A 17,761-nucleotide genomic window follows, 5' to 3' on the forward strand; every position below is an offset into this window, starting at 1 on the left:
CAAACAAAAACACATACTCACACACTCACACACACATGCTCACACAATTTTATACCCCTGGGAATCAAGACCTTCCAACCAACCTTTTGTGCTCGTCCTATTAAAAGCTCCCAAATTTATTTTGATAGCAAATTTCAATTAAGACTGCATAAATTAATCTCAGATTTGACACACGTATATCTTTCATTCCAATGATGTGATTATAATATGTGTGTGAATGTGTGTGTGTGTGTGTGTGTGTGTGTGAGTTTGAAAGCCTCCTACCATAGTATATTCCACAGTTGTTCAGTGCATATTCTAATCTTTAACAAACTGAACCTAGACCAGTAGCTGCACAGACAAAGATCTTGAATTTCCCTGTTGCTGTAAAGATGGGTTCTGACAGACAGAAGGTGTGGAGATGGATATGAGATTATGTTAACAGAGATTTGGGTGTTTGAGAAGTGATGATAGAAGGCGCTGATGAATTCTCCATCCTGTGAAGGTTTGTGACAGATAGGAATGATGCCTGCTGCACAGAGATAGTATGTTTGTTTGGGTTCCCAAACACACACATACCTACACGCGGACACAAACACAACCACACACGCAGTCACAATTGAATCCCAAACAAATGTCCCGCATGGTGCGAATGTGTGTGTATTTGTGTGTATGTGTGTGTGTGTGTGGGTGCGAGACAGAAGTACTTTCCCTCGATTCACTCAAATCCCTCTGTCCAGTCCTCCGTTCTGTCATGTGACAGCCATGCTCCCCTTCCATCTCTACAACCCTTCATCTTCATACCTCGCCCTCCATCCTGTCACCTCTCCTCCATCCTCTCTCGCTCCATCACTTCCTCTCTCTGCCCCTCCCTCCCTCTCCTCTCTCCCACTTTTCCTCTCCTCCACCCCTTCCTCTCCTCCCTCCCTATTTTCCGTCCTTCCTCCCTCCCTCTCTCCCCCTTTGTTTGAGTGCGTGTGTGCTCGCATTTGTGCGTGTACGTGTTTGTGTGCGTGTGTGTGTGTGTGTGCGTGCGTGCGCACGTGTGTGCGCATGCCAGAGTTGGCAGTGGTTGTGATCCGCAGTGCTGAAACATTAACATGATAATTTACATTTTAATTAAGACGGGATCAACGAGAATCAATAGCTTTTCACGCATCCAGAGACGGAGAGACAGAGAGGGAGAGACGGAGAGGGAGACACACAGAGAGAGAAATAAATAACGAGAGGGAAATGGAGAGGTGAAAAGAGAACAAGAAAAAATGGAGAGGTCAATGGCGACAGAAAGATAAATTGGGGAGAAATAGAGAGAGAGAGAAATGGAGAGGCACAGAGAGAGAGAGAAAGAGCAATGGAGAGGCACAGAGAGAGAAAGAGAGAGAGAGAGAGATGGAGAGGGGAATGGAGAGTGACATTCTCTGCATGTTGACACAAACCATCACCACGTAGATTCCTCTGTCGCACACGCTCCCGAAGGAGGTGGAAAACTTTCAGGACAGGGAATTGATCATGCCTCCATTCTGCTCATCTGTTACCGACAGGGCGATGACAGGGAAGGGAAAAGCGAGTGAGTGAGACAGAGAAGGGGGGAAAAATAACACAGAGAAAATGATGGACAGATGGAGGGGGGGCAGACAGACAGAGAAAGAGAGAGAGAGAGAGAGAGAGAGAGAGAGAGAGAGAGAGAGAGAGAGAGAGAGAGAGAGAGAGAGAGAGAGAGAAAGAGAGAGAGAGGGAGAGAGGGATATGTTGCAGTATTCAGTTTAGTGAGAGGCAGGGTGATCTCCCTTTAGGAGTACAGACAGTAGAATACAGCATCAGGTGTAATAAGCTCTCTCCCTTTTACACTTTATCAGGACAGTACAGGCTCCACTATCTGTGTGTGTGTGTGTGAGTGTGTTGACAGTGATCCGATTGGCTTTGAGAACCCTTATCTCGCCCTCTCCTGTCATCTCTTCTCCACTGTCCACTCAAATAGATATGACACACACACGCACACACACACACACACACACTATCCACTCATCCAGCTGTGGAGATTATACTGAGATAGCAGAAGTATTGAAGAACTGTATTTAATCTAACCCCGCTTCTCTCCTCTCTTTACCTCTCTCACCCCCCTCCTCATTTCTTCACCTCTCTTGCCCTTCTCCTCACCCCTCTTCACCCCTCCTCATCCCTCCTGCTCTGCACCCCTCCCCCACACCCCCTCCTCCACACCCCTCCTCCTCATCCTTCCTCTCTCTCTCTCTCCCTCCCTCCCTCTCTCTCTCTCTGCTTCATATTTCTTCTGACCCCCGTCCCTCTTCCTCCCTCCTGTTCTCCCCCCGTGCCTCTCCTCCCCTTTCATCCCTCCCTCTCCTCTCTTTCTCCACACAAGGGGCGGATGTGATTAACTTCGATGGCCAGGGTGTGATCTCCTATCGCTTCAAGGTAAAGTCGAGCCCCAGCCTGCCCTGGTGGCATCCTGTGACGATCCCGAGTGGGCTTCCCGCATGTTCCTCCTCTGTTTCCCCGTCCAACGCCGACTCCCCAGTCCCGTCCGCGGGCGAGTCCTTGGCTTCTCTCCTCCGCTACCCTCTCATCCTCTCTCTCTCTCTCTCCCCCTCTTCCTCTACTCTCTCCCCGTCTCTCACCATTTCTCCGTCCCCGGCGGAGAGATGGGGCAGCAGAATGTCTACTCGCCTGTTTTAGCTCTTTCCATCTGCTGTGCAACTCGACGCGTTTGTACTTTGGACGTGGAACAGGGTTTCGGTGTTCTCCGAGCCGACCTTCTCCCGCCTTCCTCTTCCTCTCCAGGTGAAGAAGATGAAGATCATCAAGGACGTGATCGGCCTGAGGTTTAAGACGTCGGAGAGCGAGGGGGTGATCCTGCATGGGGAGGGCCAGCAGGGGGATTACATCACCCTGGAGCTACGACAGGGCAAGCTGCAGCTGCAGATCAACCTAGGTACACACACTCTCTCTCTCTCTCTCTCTCTCTCTCTGTCTCTCTCTCTCTCTCTCTCTCTCTCTCTCTCACACACACACACACACACACATACAGACACACACACACACACACATACAGACACACACATCCACACACACAAACACACCGTACTGATTCGTTCGAACATGTCACCAACAGGCAGCAACCAGTACGGCTCCATCTTAGGCCACACCTCCGTGACGACCGGCAGCCTATTGGACGATCACCACTGGCACTCGGTGGTGATCGAGCGCTACAGACGCAACGTGAACTTCACCCTGGACCGCCACACTCAGCACTTCAGAACTAACGGAGAGTTCGATCATCTGGACCTGGACTACGAGGTGGGGGATCACGCACACACACACACATACTGTATGGACTTCAAACACAGTGACAGTCTCCCTCCCCCCCCCCCCTTCCCACACACACACACACAGTAGTCAGAAGTCAGTCCTTGATGTTCTGTCGATATCTGTCCATTGTTATTTTGGCATCATCCAGCCACATACACCCAAACACACTCACATACACACACACACACACACACTATCTTGCATATGCACACACTTTCTCTCTAACACACTCGTACACTCCTACGGACTAATGGCTTCTTCAGAATCTCTTCCTCTTTCTATTCTATTACTGTATCTTTTTCCATTCTGTACTTTTTTTCTTTAGCATCTGATATGTGTGTGTGACCTTTAAAGTATTGCTGAAATGGCTGATATGGCTGTAGTCAGTCATTGACTGTAGGCTTCTTTAGTGTCTGGTGTGTATGTGAGTGTGTGTGTAAGTGTGTGTGCGAGTGTACGTGTGTGTATGTGCATGTGTGTGTGTGTGGGAGAGAAAGGGGTGTGCAGGACAAGTCCAATTAAACTAAAGCTGTCTAATAAATTGACCAATGGGGAAATCTTTACAAGGAGCTGGATCAGTGGGGTGTGTTTGTGCGTGTTTGCATTGGTGTGTGTGTGTGTGTGTGTGCTGAGCCCTGGACAGATATGCAGAATTATTGACTGTCAAATAGAGCCTTCCACTCAATACCAACCCAACTCACCCTCTTAGTTTGAATATTTGGCATGCACATGTGTTTTTGTGTGTGTGTGTGCATATCTGTGTGTGATATTCATTATGTGGTCTAGGCTTAAGAAGTTCATGACTATTTGTGGTGAAGCATCACTCTGGTTCACCGAGTCTCTCTCTCTGGTTAGTCATATGAGCTGTTGAATGTTGATGGGCTATGTGTGCATATTTTCTAATGACATACATACATGTTACATTGTTCTGTATTTGCCATTCAATCTCTCTTTCGTTCTCTCTCTCTGTCTCTCTCTCTCTCTATTTGTCTCTCTCCCTCCAGTTGAGTTTTGGTGGCATGCCCTACAGTGGTAAACCAGTAGGGGGCAGTAGAAAGAACTTCAGGGGTTGTATGGAGAGCATCAACTATAACGGAGACAACATTACTGACCTGGCCAGACGCAAGAAGCTAGACACCTCCAGCTTTGTAAGTAAACACACACGCACGCACGCACACACACACACACACACAGCCACACACACATGCAAACACATGCTAACCCTAAACATAACCACCGAGAAATAACACAACTAGAAGTTGTGAGGACCAGGAATGGTCCCTCACTAATGAAAGTAGTTTTCTATTAATATGTGGAATTATAGTTCTCACAAGTATAGTTAAACCAACACACACACACACACACACACTGTGCCAGTGCTAGGGCTGTTGAGTCCAGATAGCAGCAGCAATTTACCAGACCCTGTACCAGCTCTACCTCTCTGATTGAACTAATAGCTGCAATCAAGTTCATCAAAACAGCAGCTTGTTCATCCAGAATGATGACTCACTCTGACAGCTCAGACTCGCACTAATGACAAAGCCCTCCGATGCTTAATACACACACACACACATGCAGAAAAAGACACGGAGACACACACAAAACACGCAGGCACACACATGCAGAAAGAGACACCGACACAGGCACACACACACACACCTACACACACAGACTGTGTGACTGAATGATGGGGCTCTGAGTCTGGATCGAGTCCAGCTTAATATTAGTTTGGAGTTGGTTCATTATCTGAATCAGGGGATGGGGAAGGAAAACAAGGGTAATTGGTTCTCTAGAGCTGTATACACTGTTGCTTCCATCACACAGACACACACACACACACACACACACACAGAGAATGATTTCTATGACCATCTGACAAGCAGGATCAGGCTAAAACAATGCTGTTGAAGGTGTCTGGATAATTACATTTGCATTTTATGCCCTTACTTTCTTCCTTTTCCCCTCTCCCCCCTCTCCCCCTTCTCTCTCTCTCTCTCTCTCTCTGTGCCTCTCTCTCTCTCTCTCTCTCTCTCTCTCTCTCTCTCTCTCTCTATCTCTCTCACCCTCTCCACCCATCCCTTCTCTCTCTCCCTCTCCCCATTTCTACCCCATCCTCACCCTCTCCTGTCCCCCGCTCCTCCCTCTTTGTCTCCTCCCTCCCCCCCTCCTCCTCCCTCCGTAGCGTAACCTCTCCTTCTCGTGTGTGGAAACCCACACCTTCCCGGTCTTTTTCAACGCCACCAGCTTCCTGCAGCTTCCGGGACGAGCCAATCACAACGTGATATCGGTGGGCTTTGAGTTCCGGACCTGGAACCCGGACGGTCTCCTCCTCTTCAGCAACCTCGACGACGGGACCCTGGAGGTGTCGCTGGAGGAGGGGAAGGTGGCGCTCCACGTCAACGTGACGCAGAAGAAGAACACCAGGATAGACATGGCCTCTGGTAGGCATAGATCACACTCTCACACACACTCACACACACACGTACACACACGAACACACACACAAACACACACGTGTATACGTATGCACACGCTCACATTGACAACGGCAGTGTGCGGCTCCCCCTGTCGTCCTCCTCGCGTATCCTTCCCAAAGCCATTAGCGTTCCAACAATGTCCTCTCCTCCCCAAAAATATTCTCCTCCCCTCTTCCTAAACACACTCATCCATTCTGTCCACTCTCCCTCTAATAGACCATTAGACCCCAGGGTGGATATCCTTACAGCACTAACCTCCGAGCTAATTGGACTGGTGCTCCCGAGTATCTGCTCGGGCCCAGCAGTAAGACACACACACGCTACACACACTCACACACGCTACACACACGTGCGCACACACACGCAGGCACGCGGTCATTCTCTCACACACAGAGCCACACACACACACCTGCTCTCACTGCTTCTCCCTCTCAAACTGCCCACCCCCTCCACACACACACACACACGCCCACTTCACACCACTTCACACACACCCACACACATGCCACTCCTAACCTTCATTACCTTCCGGGTGATCCCGCGCCTCTATGAATCCATTATTACTATCTGAGAGAGAGAGGCCCACTCACGGCCTGTAATAAGACACACAGCAGGAAACACATGCTGGTAATGAGCTCTTAGGTCCTCATTAACCACAAATACTGGTTTGAGAAACACACACACACACACACTGACGCTCTCACACACACATTCTGACAAACGCAACCCTGCTAACATTGTTATACTTTTTGAGTGGGCAAAATGAGATAGTGGGAGAGATGGGCTGAGAGGTGGGTGGAGAGGAGTGGAGGGGAGAGGGGTAGATGGATGGGGAGAGAGAGAGAGAGACAGAGAGAGACAGAGAGAGAGAGGCAGACAGACAGACAGAGAGAGAGATAGAGAGAGAGAGAGAGAAATAGAGAGAGAAAGAGAGAGAGAAAGAGAAAGAGAGAGAGAGAGAGAGAGAGAGAGAGAGAGAGAGAGAGAGAGAGAGAGAGAGAGAGAGAGAGAGAGAGAGGGAGGATTAGAGTCGAGTGGAGGGAGAGAGAGAGAGGCAAAGAAAGAGAGTGAAACAGAAGAATGGACAGAGGTTCATATTGCACCACGGACCAGAATATAATGTTATGACCTCATTCTCTATCGCCGTGGTAACCTGGGGGCGGCAGGTCGTTAAAGTTAACGCTCCTTTCTGATTGGAGACAGAGGGTAGAGATGGCTATGGACACTTACACACTCAAAGACGCACACACACATACACACACAAACACTAAATGAAGTGAGCGAGAGGATGTTGGGCAGGCAGAGAGAACTCCATGAATAGTAGTTCGGAATCTGTCCGTTTGTGTGGGTGTATATGTCAATTTGCGTGTGTATATGTCAATTTGCATGTGTGTATGTGTGTGTTTGTGTGTGCCATGGAAGTGGGCTCTGATGTCTTATCCTGTATACTGGTAATAATAATAATCTGTTTCATTTCTGTCCCTTCTTTCTGTCGCTGTGTGTCTGTGTGTGTGCATGTGTGTGTGCGTAGGCCTATCTTATTAGGGCACTTAAGGGTAATAATAATAATAAAAATACATTTGATTTCTAACGCACTTTTCATCCGAGAACAGATCTCAAGGTGCTACAGTTAAGATTACAAAACAAGGTAAAACATCAATATAAAATACAATTAGATCTTTAAAACTCATAAGATCTGCGAAAAATACATGTTTTTAGTCCTTTTTTAAGCATATCAGTGGTTTGAGGTGCCCTCAGATGGTCGGGGAGGGCGTTCCAGATCCGGGGAGTGTCGGAACAGAAAGCCCGGTCACCCATGGTGCTGAGTTTAGTCCTGGGGAGATGGAGGCGGTTTGAATTATTTGAGCGGAGGGATCGTGCTGTGGTTGTAGGATTTGAATTGTTCTTTCAGGTAGGGGGGAGCATTGCCATGGATGCACTGTATGTGACTTTCCTTTCACCAAGTTACAACTTCTAACTCTCACCACTCTTTCTCCCTTTCTCTCTATATCCCTTTCTCTCCTTCCATCTCTCTCCAACTGTCTAACTTTCTCTCCCTTTTATCGATCTTTCTCTCTTGACTTCCTCTCTCACCCTTTGTCTTTCACTTCCCTTTCGTCTGATTTCTCTCTCGCTACCCTACTCTCTCGCTACTCTCTCTCTTTCTCTCGTTTGCTTTCTCTCTTTAAATAGTTATTTAAAGATTTAACATTTAACATCTAACATTTTCAGAGTGTTTGTTGCACAAGCATGTCTGGTCATAGCCTCGACCCATTTAGATTCAAGAGGTTCATGGTTGCGAGTGTGTCCGTGTCTGTGTGTGCGTGTGTGTGTGTGTGTGTGTGTCTGGGTTTGTGTGTGTATGTCTGAGTGTGTTTGGTGAAGGCCATCCCCTGATTACCATCTGCACTAATGACTAATTAGTGGTAATCTGGTTGCTGAATACCAAGGTTGTTTCCATAGGAACAGCAGTGGGTATTTTTCAACATCATCTTAAAATAACAGCACAGACTAGAAATATGCTAGTTTTAATTCCCAGATTGTCAAATGTAACCTTTTCTTCTGAAATCAATAATACTTGTCTAATGGAGAAACGCCCAGGAACCTTCAGTAAAGGATGAACTTCTGTACTGGAGTTCTAGAATGTTCTGCCTTGCTGAAGCACTCTTTCTCTTAGTTTTTATTCACCCGCTCTCTCTTTCTTTCCATGCCTTTTTGGTCTCTTTTCCTGTCTGTCTTTAATTTTCTTTTATACACACACACAGCTTTAATCACTTGTGTGCATGTGTGTGTGCATGTATGAGCTTTTGTTGTGTGTGGGTGTGTGTGTGTGTGTGTGTGTTGTATCGCCGTGTTTCGTCGTCTGGTAAAAACACAGAAGGATGTTATGGTTCACATGCGAGCTCCAAGCCACACCTGAACACATGAGCAGCTCTGTAGTGAGACGAGCTCTGCCTCTTCCTCTCTCCAGAGCAGCGACATGTTTCTCTGCCAGGGAACTTTAGAGTGCAACTCAGAGGAGGTTTTGGATGTTACTGCACTCGCACCTTGTATGGCCGGACATAGATCTCCAGTTGAATGTAGTTGACCTTCAACTATTTGAAGCGCTATCTTTTTTCACTCCCCCCCCCCCTTAATCTTTCACTAAAAGGGTTTCTCCCTCACTATCACTTCCATCTCCTCCCTCTGTTTTTATTTCATTCTCGCTCCCTCCCTCCCTAGCTCCCTTTCTGTCTCGCTGTCTCAACCAACCCCCGACTGTATCTCTCACAATTCCCTATCTCTCATCGCATTTTTTACCCTTCCTCCAAATCCACGGCCTTCCTTTATTTATGTGGAGTGTTTTGACATCCCTTCCATCTTTTGCTCGCCTTCGTTCGCTCTTTCCTTCTCTCCCTCTCTCTCTCTCTCTCTCTCTCTCTCTCTCTCTCTCTCTCTCTCTCTCTCTCTCTCTCTCTCTCTCTCTCTCTCTCTCTCTCTCTCTCCCCCACTCTCTCATGTCTGGAGCAGCTAGATCTGATCAGTTCTTTAGGTAGATTGTGTTCCCTGAGGCAGTGATGGAACTGACCCTCTCCTCCCAGGGGACTGGAAGACTAACCTGCATCCTGTGGGTGTGTCTGTGGGTGTGTCTGTGGGTGTGTCTGTGTGTGTGTCTGTGTGTGTGTCTGTGGGTGTGTCTGTGGGTGTGTCTGTGTGTGTGTCTGTGTGTGTGTCTGTGTGTGTGTCTGTGTGTCTGTGTGTGTGTCTGTGGGTGTGTCTGTGTGTGTGTCTGTGTGTGTGTCTGTGTGTGTGTCTGTGTGTGTGTCTGTGTGTCTGTGGGTGTGTCTGTGGGTGTGTCTGTGTGTGTGTCTGTGTGTGTGTCTGTGTGTGTGTCTGTGGGTGTGTCTGTGGGTGTGTCTGTGGGTGTGTCTGTGTGTGTGTCTGTGGGTGTGTCTGTGTGTGTGTCTGTGGGTGTGTCTGTGTGTGTGTCTGTGTGTGTGTGTGTGGGTGTGTCTGTGGGTGTGTCTGTGTGTGTGTCTGTGTGTGTGTGTGTGGGTGTGTCTGTGGGTGTGTCTGTGTGTGTGTCTGTGTGTGTGTCTGTGGGTGTGTCTGTGTGTGTGTCTGTGTGTGTGTCTGTGGGTGTGTCTGTGTGTGTGTCTGTGGGTGTGTCTGTGTGTGTGTCTGTGGGTGTGTCTGTGTGTGTGTGTGTGTGTGTCTGTGGGTGTGTCTGTGGGTGTGTCTGTGGGTGTGTCTGTGTGTGTGTCTGTGGGTGTGTCTGTGTGTGTGTCTGTGTGTGTGGGTGTGTCTGTGGGTGTGTCTGTGTGTGTGTCTGTGTGTGTGTCTGTGGGTGTGTCTGTGTGTGTGTCTGTGTGTGTGTCTGTGGGTGTGTCTGTGTGTGTGTCTGTGTGTGTGGCTGTGTGTGTGTCTGTGGGTGTGTCTGTGTGTGTGTCTGTGGGTGTGTCTGTGGGTGTGTCTGTGGGTGTGTCTGTGGGTGTGAGTGTACAAGTGTTTGTGTGTGTGTGGAGAGAGGTCCATCTGCGCCTTCCTGCTACAGTTACCCTGGTCACCATAGTGATTATACACACACACACACACACACACAGACATGGTCACCGTGGTGATTGAGATTAATTAAAGAAGACCCCCCATGAAGCTGAGGGCTCTGAACTCCAAATGCATGCTGGGAGGAAGTCAGCAACGTGAAAGGGCTTGTGTTTATTTAATAGACCTCACACAGAGAGCACACACTGTGTAAATGAACACGCACACATACTGTATAAACACACACATTGCAGTATGTGTGGTCACGTGTTTAAGTACAGTAGGTGTGTTAATAGTGTATGCATCAATGTTTTATTGACGTTTGTGTTTCTGTAAGGCTCCATCATGACCGTACCATGAACTCTGTGTGTGTGTGCGTACGTGTGGGTCTGTGCGTGTGTGTGTCTGTGTGTGCGTGTCTGTGCATGTGTGTGTGTGTGGAGCAGGTGTCAGGGCGTGGGGATGAATAGCAGGGCTTCTGATGAGAGTGTGGTGGTCTCTCTCGGCTCCAGTAGTTATGTCCTCTTCCCCTCCATTCCTCACATGTGATGGACCAGAGTGCAGAGAGGAGAAGGGGGAGGGAGGGAGGGAGGGGGGGAGGGAGGGGGGGGGGGGGGGGAGAGGGAAGGGGAGAGAAAGGTGTATGTAGAGAGAGGGAGTAGAGATGGAGAGGGAGGAGGTACAGAGAGAGAGAGAAAGAGAGAGAGAGAGAGAGAGAGAGAGAGAGAGAGAGAGGGGGAGAGAGAGAAGGAGAGAGAGAGGAAGGAGGGGAGAAAGGGAAGGAGGTGGAGATAGAGGGAGGAGGGGGTGAGATACAGAGGGAGGTGGAAAGAGTGGAGAGGGAGGGGGTGAGACAAGTAGGTATAGACAGGGGGAGAAGGGAGGGAGCAGGGGGAGAGACGTCGCTGTAAACTCCGAGGTGAAGAAAGCGAGGGGTGAAGCGAGAGAGGGTAGGGATGGCGGGAAGGGAGAACCCGCACAGAGAAACACAGGAAGGGGAGGAGAAGAGGGAGAGATGAGGAAAAGAAGAGAGGAGTCAAACCTGAAAGTCTGAAGGGAGGAAGGAGAGGATGACACATGCTTGGAGTCATGGCCAGACTGACATGAGAGCTGTGTGTGTGCTGTACACCTTCAGCATTTGAAGCAAAATACTAAGAAACACAGGATGGAGGCGGGCGATGGAGCGAGTGGGGGGGGTGGAGGTAGGAGGATAAGAGAAAGAGAGAGAGAGATCTTGTGGGCATTATGGTCTGGTGTCGGCCGAGCTTTCTGGCTTATCGATTTCACCTGTCAGATAAGAATGAACCAGTCTTTAGCAGTGCCGGGGGGCAGGGGGAGGGAGGGCAGGGGCGGTGTGTGTGTGTGTGTGTGTGGGGGGGGGGGGGTGTTAGGATATACACACTAACCGTCTCCTCTTCTGATGGTGGTGAAGGATTTTCACTCATCCAGCCCTGTGTGTGTGTGTGTGTGTGGAGAAAGCTTTCCCTCAGCCTGATTGTAACTGTCTCCCTCTCTCTCTCTCTCTCTCTCTCTCTCTCTCTCTCTCTCTCTCCCTCTCTCTCTCTCCCTTTCTCTCTCTCTCTCTCTCTCCCTCTCTGTCTCTCTCTCTCTTTCTCTCTGTCTTTGTATGTCTCTCCTAGGGGCTATTACTATAGTTTACGTAAGACTCGCTTCTTTAACTTTTCAGTTCAAGAGTTGTTGTCAATGCTTTTTGATCCAGACAGCTGCAGAAATAGATATCTTAGAAAAATCCCTTCAAAGAAAAGTAGTCAAGGACAAAATATTTACAGAACAGAGGAATTTGCAGCTAATTAAATGATTGTGTATAGTGTGTGCTTAGCATAGAACACTCTTAGCGCAACTGAAAGAACGAGGTTTGGATGGAGCAGTAATGTAACCTGTGAAGATCATGTCAGAATGGATTATTTACGTAGGAAATATTTAGTTTGCGTTTGTAACAATGTGATCCTTACAATCAAGAATAAACAATTATTACATCAGAAGGAATAGGTGCATCCGCCAGTAGATCTATATATCAATCTGTATGTCCATTGTGAATTCAAACGCATGTGTATGTTGTACTATGTGTGCATGTGTACAGACACACATTCACTATGTGTGTCTACACAGCACATTTCAAAGTGCTAACTTAACCACCAGGATGAGAGGGGACCTATATAAACGCACGACAAGTACAATCAGTCGTAATGGGACTCATTGAACATGTCGTGTGTATGTGTGGCATTGTGTGTTTCACCGGTGTGTGTAGCGTGTGTGTAGCGTGTGTGTGGCGTGTGTGTAGCGTGTTTTAGCGTGTGTGTGGCGTGTGTGCGCCGGGGGTGTGTAGTGTGTGTGTAGCGTGTGTTTAGTGGGTGTGAAGTGTGTGTAGCGTGTGTGTAGCGGGTGTGTAGCGTGTGTGTAGCGTGTGTTTAGTGCGTGTGTAGCGGGTGTGTAGCGTGTGTGTAGCGTGTGTTTAGTGCGTGTGTAGCGGGTGTGAGTGTGTGTGTAGCGTGTGTAGCGGGTGTGTAGCGTGTGTGTAGTGTGTGTGTAGCGTGTGTTTAGTGGGTGTGAAGTGTGTGTAGCGTGTGTGTAGTGTGTGTGTAGCGGGTGTGTAGCGTGTGTGTAGCATGTGTTTAGTGCGTGTGTAGCGGGTGTGAAGTGTGTGTGTAGCGTGTGTATAGCGTGTGTTTAGTGTGTGTGTAGCGGGTGTGTAGGATGTGTGTAGCTTGTGAGCGCGTCTCACTCGTCCTGATCTCTTCTCAGGGTCGGGGCCTGAGCGACGGCCAGTGGCACGCTGTGCGTCTGGTTGCCAAGGAGAACTTGTCATGCTGACGGTGGACGGAGACGAGGCCTCGGCGGCCCGCACCAACACACCCGTCTCCATAACGACCGGCGGAAACGTACCACCTTGGAGGTAATGTCCATGTGGGATGGGAGTTGAATTGACAGTGTGGGGTACTGGCTGAATCCATAGTGTGGGGTACAGGCTTTTCCCTGCTGGATCTAATGTGTAGTACAGGTATTTCCTAAAGTGGTATCTATTGTGTGTGGTAATGTCTATTTCCTGGAGGGGTATCTGTGTGGTAATGTCTATTTCCTGGAGGGGTATCTGTGTGGTAATGTATATTTCCTGGAGGGGTATCTGTGTGGTAATGTCGATTTCCTGGAGGGGTATCTGTGTGGTAACGTCTATTCCTGGAGGGTACTGTGTGGTAATGTCTATTTCCTGGAGGGGTATCTGTGTGGTAATGTCTATTTCCTGGAGGGGTATCTGTGTGGTAATGGTCTATTTCCTGGAGGGTATCTGTTGTGGTAATGTCTCTTTCCTGGAGGGGTATCTGTGTGGTAATGTCTCTTTCCTTTCTCATCGGGCTCATTCGTTCCTGATTTCATCGGTCATGAGAGAAAATGACACTCAATCTTCTTATGCTCTTGCTCGCTAGTAGTCAACACTGTCAATCAGATGGTGGAACCTCTATATGTCGATGCTTTTGATTGGTCTATATCAATGATTTACTCAATACATTTATTCACAGAGGTTACACATAGGCTAGCTATGTGCTTATCTGAGAGTGGAAACACACACACACACACAGATGCACAATACCACGCATGCACACTTGTATGTATGCACGCAAACTCAAGCACGCACTCCAACACACTTTCACACAGACACACAAGCAAGTGAGAGTGAGTGAGGTTCCTGGACGATTCATCAAAGTTACTGAGGACGCCAGGTTAATGATGCCAGACACCACTGTCTGTCTGTTAGAACATGGACCCGGATCTAATTGTGTGTGTGGTGTGTGTGTGTGTGGATTTACCTCAGTGTGTGCTTGCTTGTGCGTATATGTGTGTGTGTGTGCGGGGGGGGGGGGGGGGGGGGGGTGCAGGGGTGTAAGTATGGTGCGCTCGTGGATGTGATTGTGTGCTTCTCACTAAACTATCTTTTCTAACGGAAAGATATATGGTGTGGGTGCTGATAGCCTCCTCAGAACAACTCCTTGAACATCCCTCTCCTCTCGCTCTCTCCCTCTCTCCCTCCCAGGCCTCTATCCTTCCGTACAAACCCCCCTCTTACTGATGGACTCAACATTAGGAGAGGAGAACACACATTCGAACACACACAGACACACGCAGACACACACACACACACATGCAAAGACATACACACAGACAGGCCTTTACACACACACACCCATATACACACGCAATCACGTTCTTCTGTCTCTCTATCCATTCTGCTACAGTAGATTTGTATAATCATCATCTTATTTTTGCAAGGACTATCTTATCTTCCTTCCAATCCTCTTCTTCCTTCTCCTCCTATTCCTCCTTCTCAAATCAGATAAAACTTGTACAGCCTTATTTACAAGCAAGGTCACACAGAGCTTCCACAGATGCCCATAGAACTGCACTTAAACCTCCTCCTCTTCCTCCTATTCCTCCTCCTCTTCCTCCTCACAGTGAGACAGAGTGAGAGAGAGAGAGATAAGGAGAGAGAGAGATAAGGAGAGAGAGAGAGAGAGAGAGAGAGAGGGAGAGAGAGAGAGAGAGGAGAAGAGAGAGAGAGAGAGAGAGAGAGAGAGAGAGAGAGAGAGAAAGGAGAAAGAGAGAGAGAGAGAGAGAGAGAGAGAGAGAGAGAGAGAGAGAGAGGGAGAGAGAGAGAGAGAGAGAGAGAGAGAGAGAGAGAGAGAGAGAGGGAGGAAAGTTAATAGAGAGGCTCTCGGAAGGTTATCTGTGGTTCTGCCAAGGAACATGAACCATAATTCATCATCTTATATTTAAACGTTGAACTTGGCTCCACGAGTGAGACAGATGGAGAGAATGGATGGAGGGAAGTATATTTCTACAGGCATTACAAACGTGTGCGGAGAGAATACGATTCCCCCCCCACACACACACAGACACACACACAAACATTTACAGACACACACATATTTACAGACCCTCACAGAAATCCATTGCGAACACGGACGCACACTCAAATACAAACAGAAGTTTGTTTTGAGGCAGACAGGAAGATTTCTGTGTCAAAAAATCCCCTTTCAAACAGCCGCTAATGAGCGGGCTGAATTTATGATGAGTCGTAGGTTCGTTTTCCTCGTTAATTTTACATGATATAATGAATGCTGACGAGCACTAGCTGATAAACACCAGAGGTTTGGGGATACAAATATGCCAATATGATATGAATAGATGTATGTAACAGCTTTGAATGTTTACTACATACAGCAAACTAATGGACCTCTTTTTTTTTTTTTATATTTAAATTACTTATCTGTTTACATGCTCCATCTTCCTTCTCCCCCACATAGCTTCCTCTGCAATCCTTTGAATGACGTGTGTGTATGTGTGTGGTGTGTGGGCCTGCATGTGTGTGTGTTTGTGTTTGCGTGTGTATGTGCATTGTTCTATCGTTCTTTGCTGATTGATTCCATTTGTTACATCCTATGGTCCTAAATTGACTTCAGTGTTTACACGTTGTGGTGGCATTTGACAATTACTATGAATGCACTACGTAATTAATAATGCAGATTATTAACCAAGCAATCAAAATCAAGGGAATCATGCATGTGTTTATGTGTGTGTGTGTGTGTGAGGGGGGGGGTGCAGGGCTAATCTCTCCAGACTGCGCTCTCTCTACAAACAGAGCTGCTGTATTTCTCCCAGACGCCCCGCCGTATGCGGCGAGTCGCTTGGCGAGCGCCTCATCTCCATGCCAACGTTCAGGCGTGACAGGGTACAGAACAGAGAGAAGGGGCCCTGCCAAGGCTGACCCTCCTGTCTCTCTTTCTGTAAAGAAACAACACCGGAGAACCTGTAGTCTGGATGGACCGGCCCTCAGACTCACTCGGCACGTTGTAACAGGTGTTCCGCCTCCATCCTCACTCAGCCTGCGCAGGGGCAGTGAGAGGGGAGTGGGGGAGCTGGTTGGAGGGGCGTCAGAGCTGGATGGGAGGAGTGGGGTGGTGTGGGGTTCAAAGCTTGGGGTGTGGTTACCTTGTTGACGGGGCCCGCTCGATTTGTTCTACATGGTCTCCCAGGTGGCTGGCTCAAAGTGTGTTAACTGTACCAGCTCTGCTTCGTGACACGAATCAAACAACCCCTCGGTGGGCCAATTTATGAGTCCACAATGTGGAAAATCCCTCTCTGACCTCAAACTGTGGTCTTGCGGAGGCGAGAGTCGTACCATCGCTCGGACAGAGCGATGACAAACCTGGTGTCTGAAATGTTCTGTCAACGGGGAGGACATTAAGCGAATGTCCTGCTTCACTATGAGAAGGTGACAGGAAACGGTGTTTTTTCACACTTTATGATAGTGTGCGTGTGTGTGTTGTTTCCTCCATGCAGTCGGGTTCCCGTCCAAGCAGAGACAATTATCGCACAAATCAAGATTAATTGGAGTTATACTGATGCTTGACAGCCACACGCACGTGTACTCACACACTCTCTCTTTCACACGCTTGCACTTTCTCTCACGCACACACACACACACTATTAGCATTATTCCGGTGCTTGACAAACACTTATAATGGGTTATGACAAAGGGCAATTCAACTTGGTAATGGACACATCCACACACACACACACACACGCATGAACGCACACAGACACACACATGCACACACACACACAAACCCAGCGGCTGTCTGTTGTTGACGGTAAAAGGTAATGTGAGATAGAAGATAATTACGCATCATGATGGTTAATCAGCCGTAGAGAAGGTAATCTTAAGTAGGAGGAGTTTTGTGCGTGTGTGTGGATGTGTCTGTGCGTATTTGATCTATGTGCGTATCCTTGAGTAGTACATATTTGTTTTCCTCCTCATCTGCAGTAGCTTAAGAACAAAGTTGAGAGTTAACAAGCAGAGATGGTGTGTTGATGCTGAAGGACAGCTAACTCCTAAAGGAGCAGCTAGCTAGAAGCGTTGGCATAGCATTAGCCCTCAAAGCCCACCAGGCATAATTTGCAGTCATCAGGACCTATATTACATGTTCACATGCCAGACATCCCAACCCGCAGAGACTCATTTCCGGGAGTACCCCCCCCCCCCCCATACCTACATGTTACCTATTTTACATGTTAGCATGCTAGCTTTAGCAGCCATTGCTTAGAGCCCACAGGTAGCACCTTAAATGTTAGCAGGCTAGCAGTGGTCAACAGGGATAGGTTCAGTGTCATATTCCTGCTGGCTTTTCACTGTGTTTTTGAGGTAAGAAGTCGCAATAGACACTGAGACCAATCTCTTATCCTCCTCTCTTCCTTTCCTCTCCTCCTCTCTTCCTCTCCTTTCCTCCACACTTCCTCTCATCTTCTCCTCACCTCTCCTTCTCTCTTTGTCTCCTCTCCTCACCTCTCTTCCTCTCCTCTCCTCTTTTCTCCTCTCCTCCTCTCTTCCTCTCCTCTCCTCCTCCCCTCAACTATTCTTATTCTCCACTCCTTTCCTCCTCTCC

The 17,761-nt window shown here is 48.2% G+C and overlaps 1 protein-coding gene across 1 annotated transcript in view; it reads left to right on the forward strand.

Annotated features, from left to right (window-relative positions):
- Positions 1-2,778: 2,778 nt before the first annotated feature.
- The window catches only part of LOC136957385 (contactin-associated protein-like 2), a 78,824-nt gene continuing 63,841 nt past the window's right edge, over positions 2,779-17,761 (forward strand). The window contains 8 exon segments of the mRNA XM_067251273.1: positions 2,779-2,929; positions 3,110-3,294; positions 4,311-4,454; positions 5,489-5,751; positions 7,523-7,531; positions 13,082-13,122; positions 13,125-13,201; positions 13,203-13,218. Of these exon segments, the coding sequence (XP_067107374.1) occupies positions 2,788-2,929; positions 3,110-3,294; positions 4,311-4,454; positions 5,489-5,751; positions 7,523-7,531; positions 13,082-13,122; positions 13,125-13,201; positions 13,203-13,218 (877 nt within the window). The 5' untranslated portion in view covers positions 2,779-2,787.

This window comes from Osmerus mordax, chromosome 15 (genome assembly GCF_038355195.1).
Source record: "Osmerus mordax isolate fOsmMor3 chromosome 15, fOsmMor3.pri, whole genome shotgun sequence".
NCBI lineage: Eukaryota > Metazoa > Chordata > Actinopteri > Osmeriformes > Osmeridae > Osmerus > Osmerus mordax.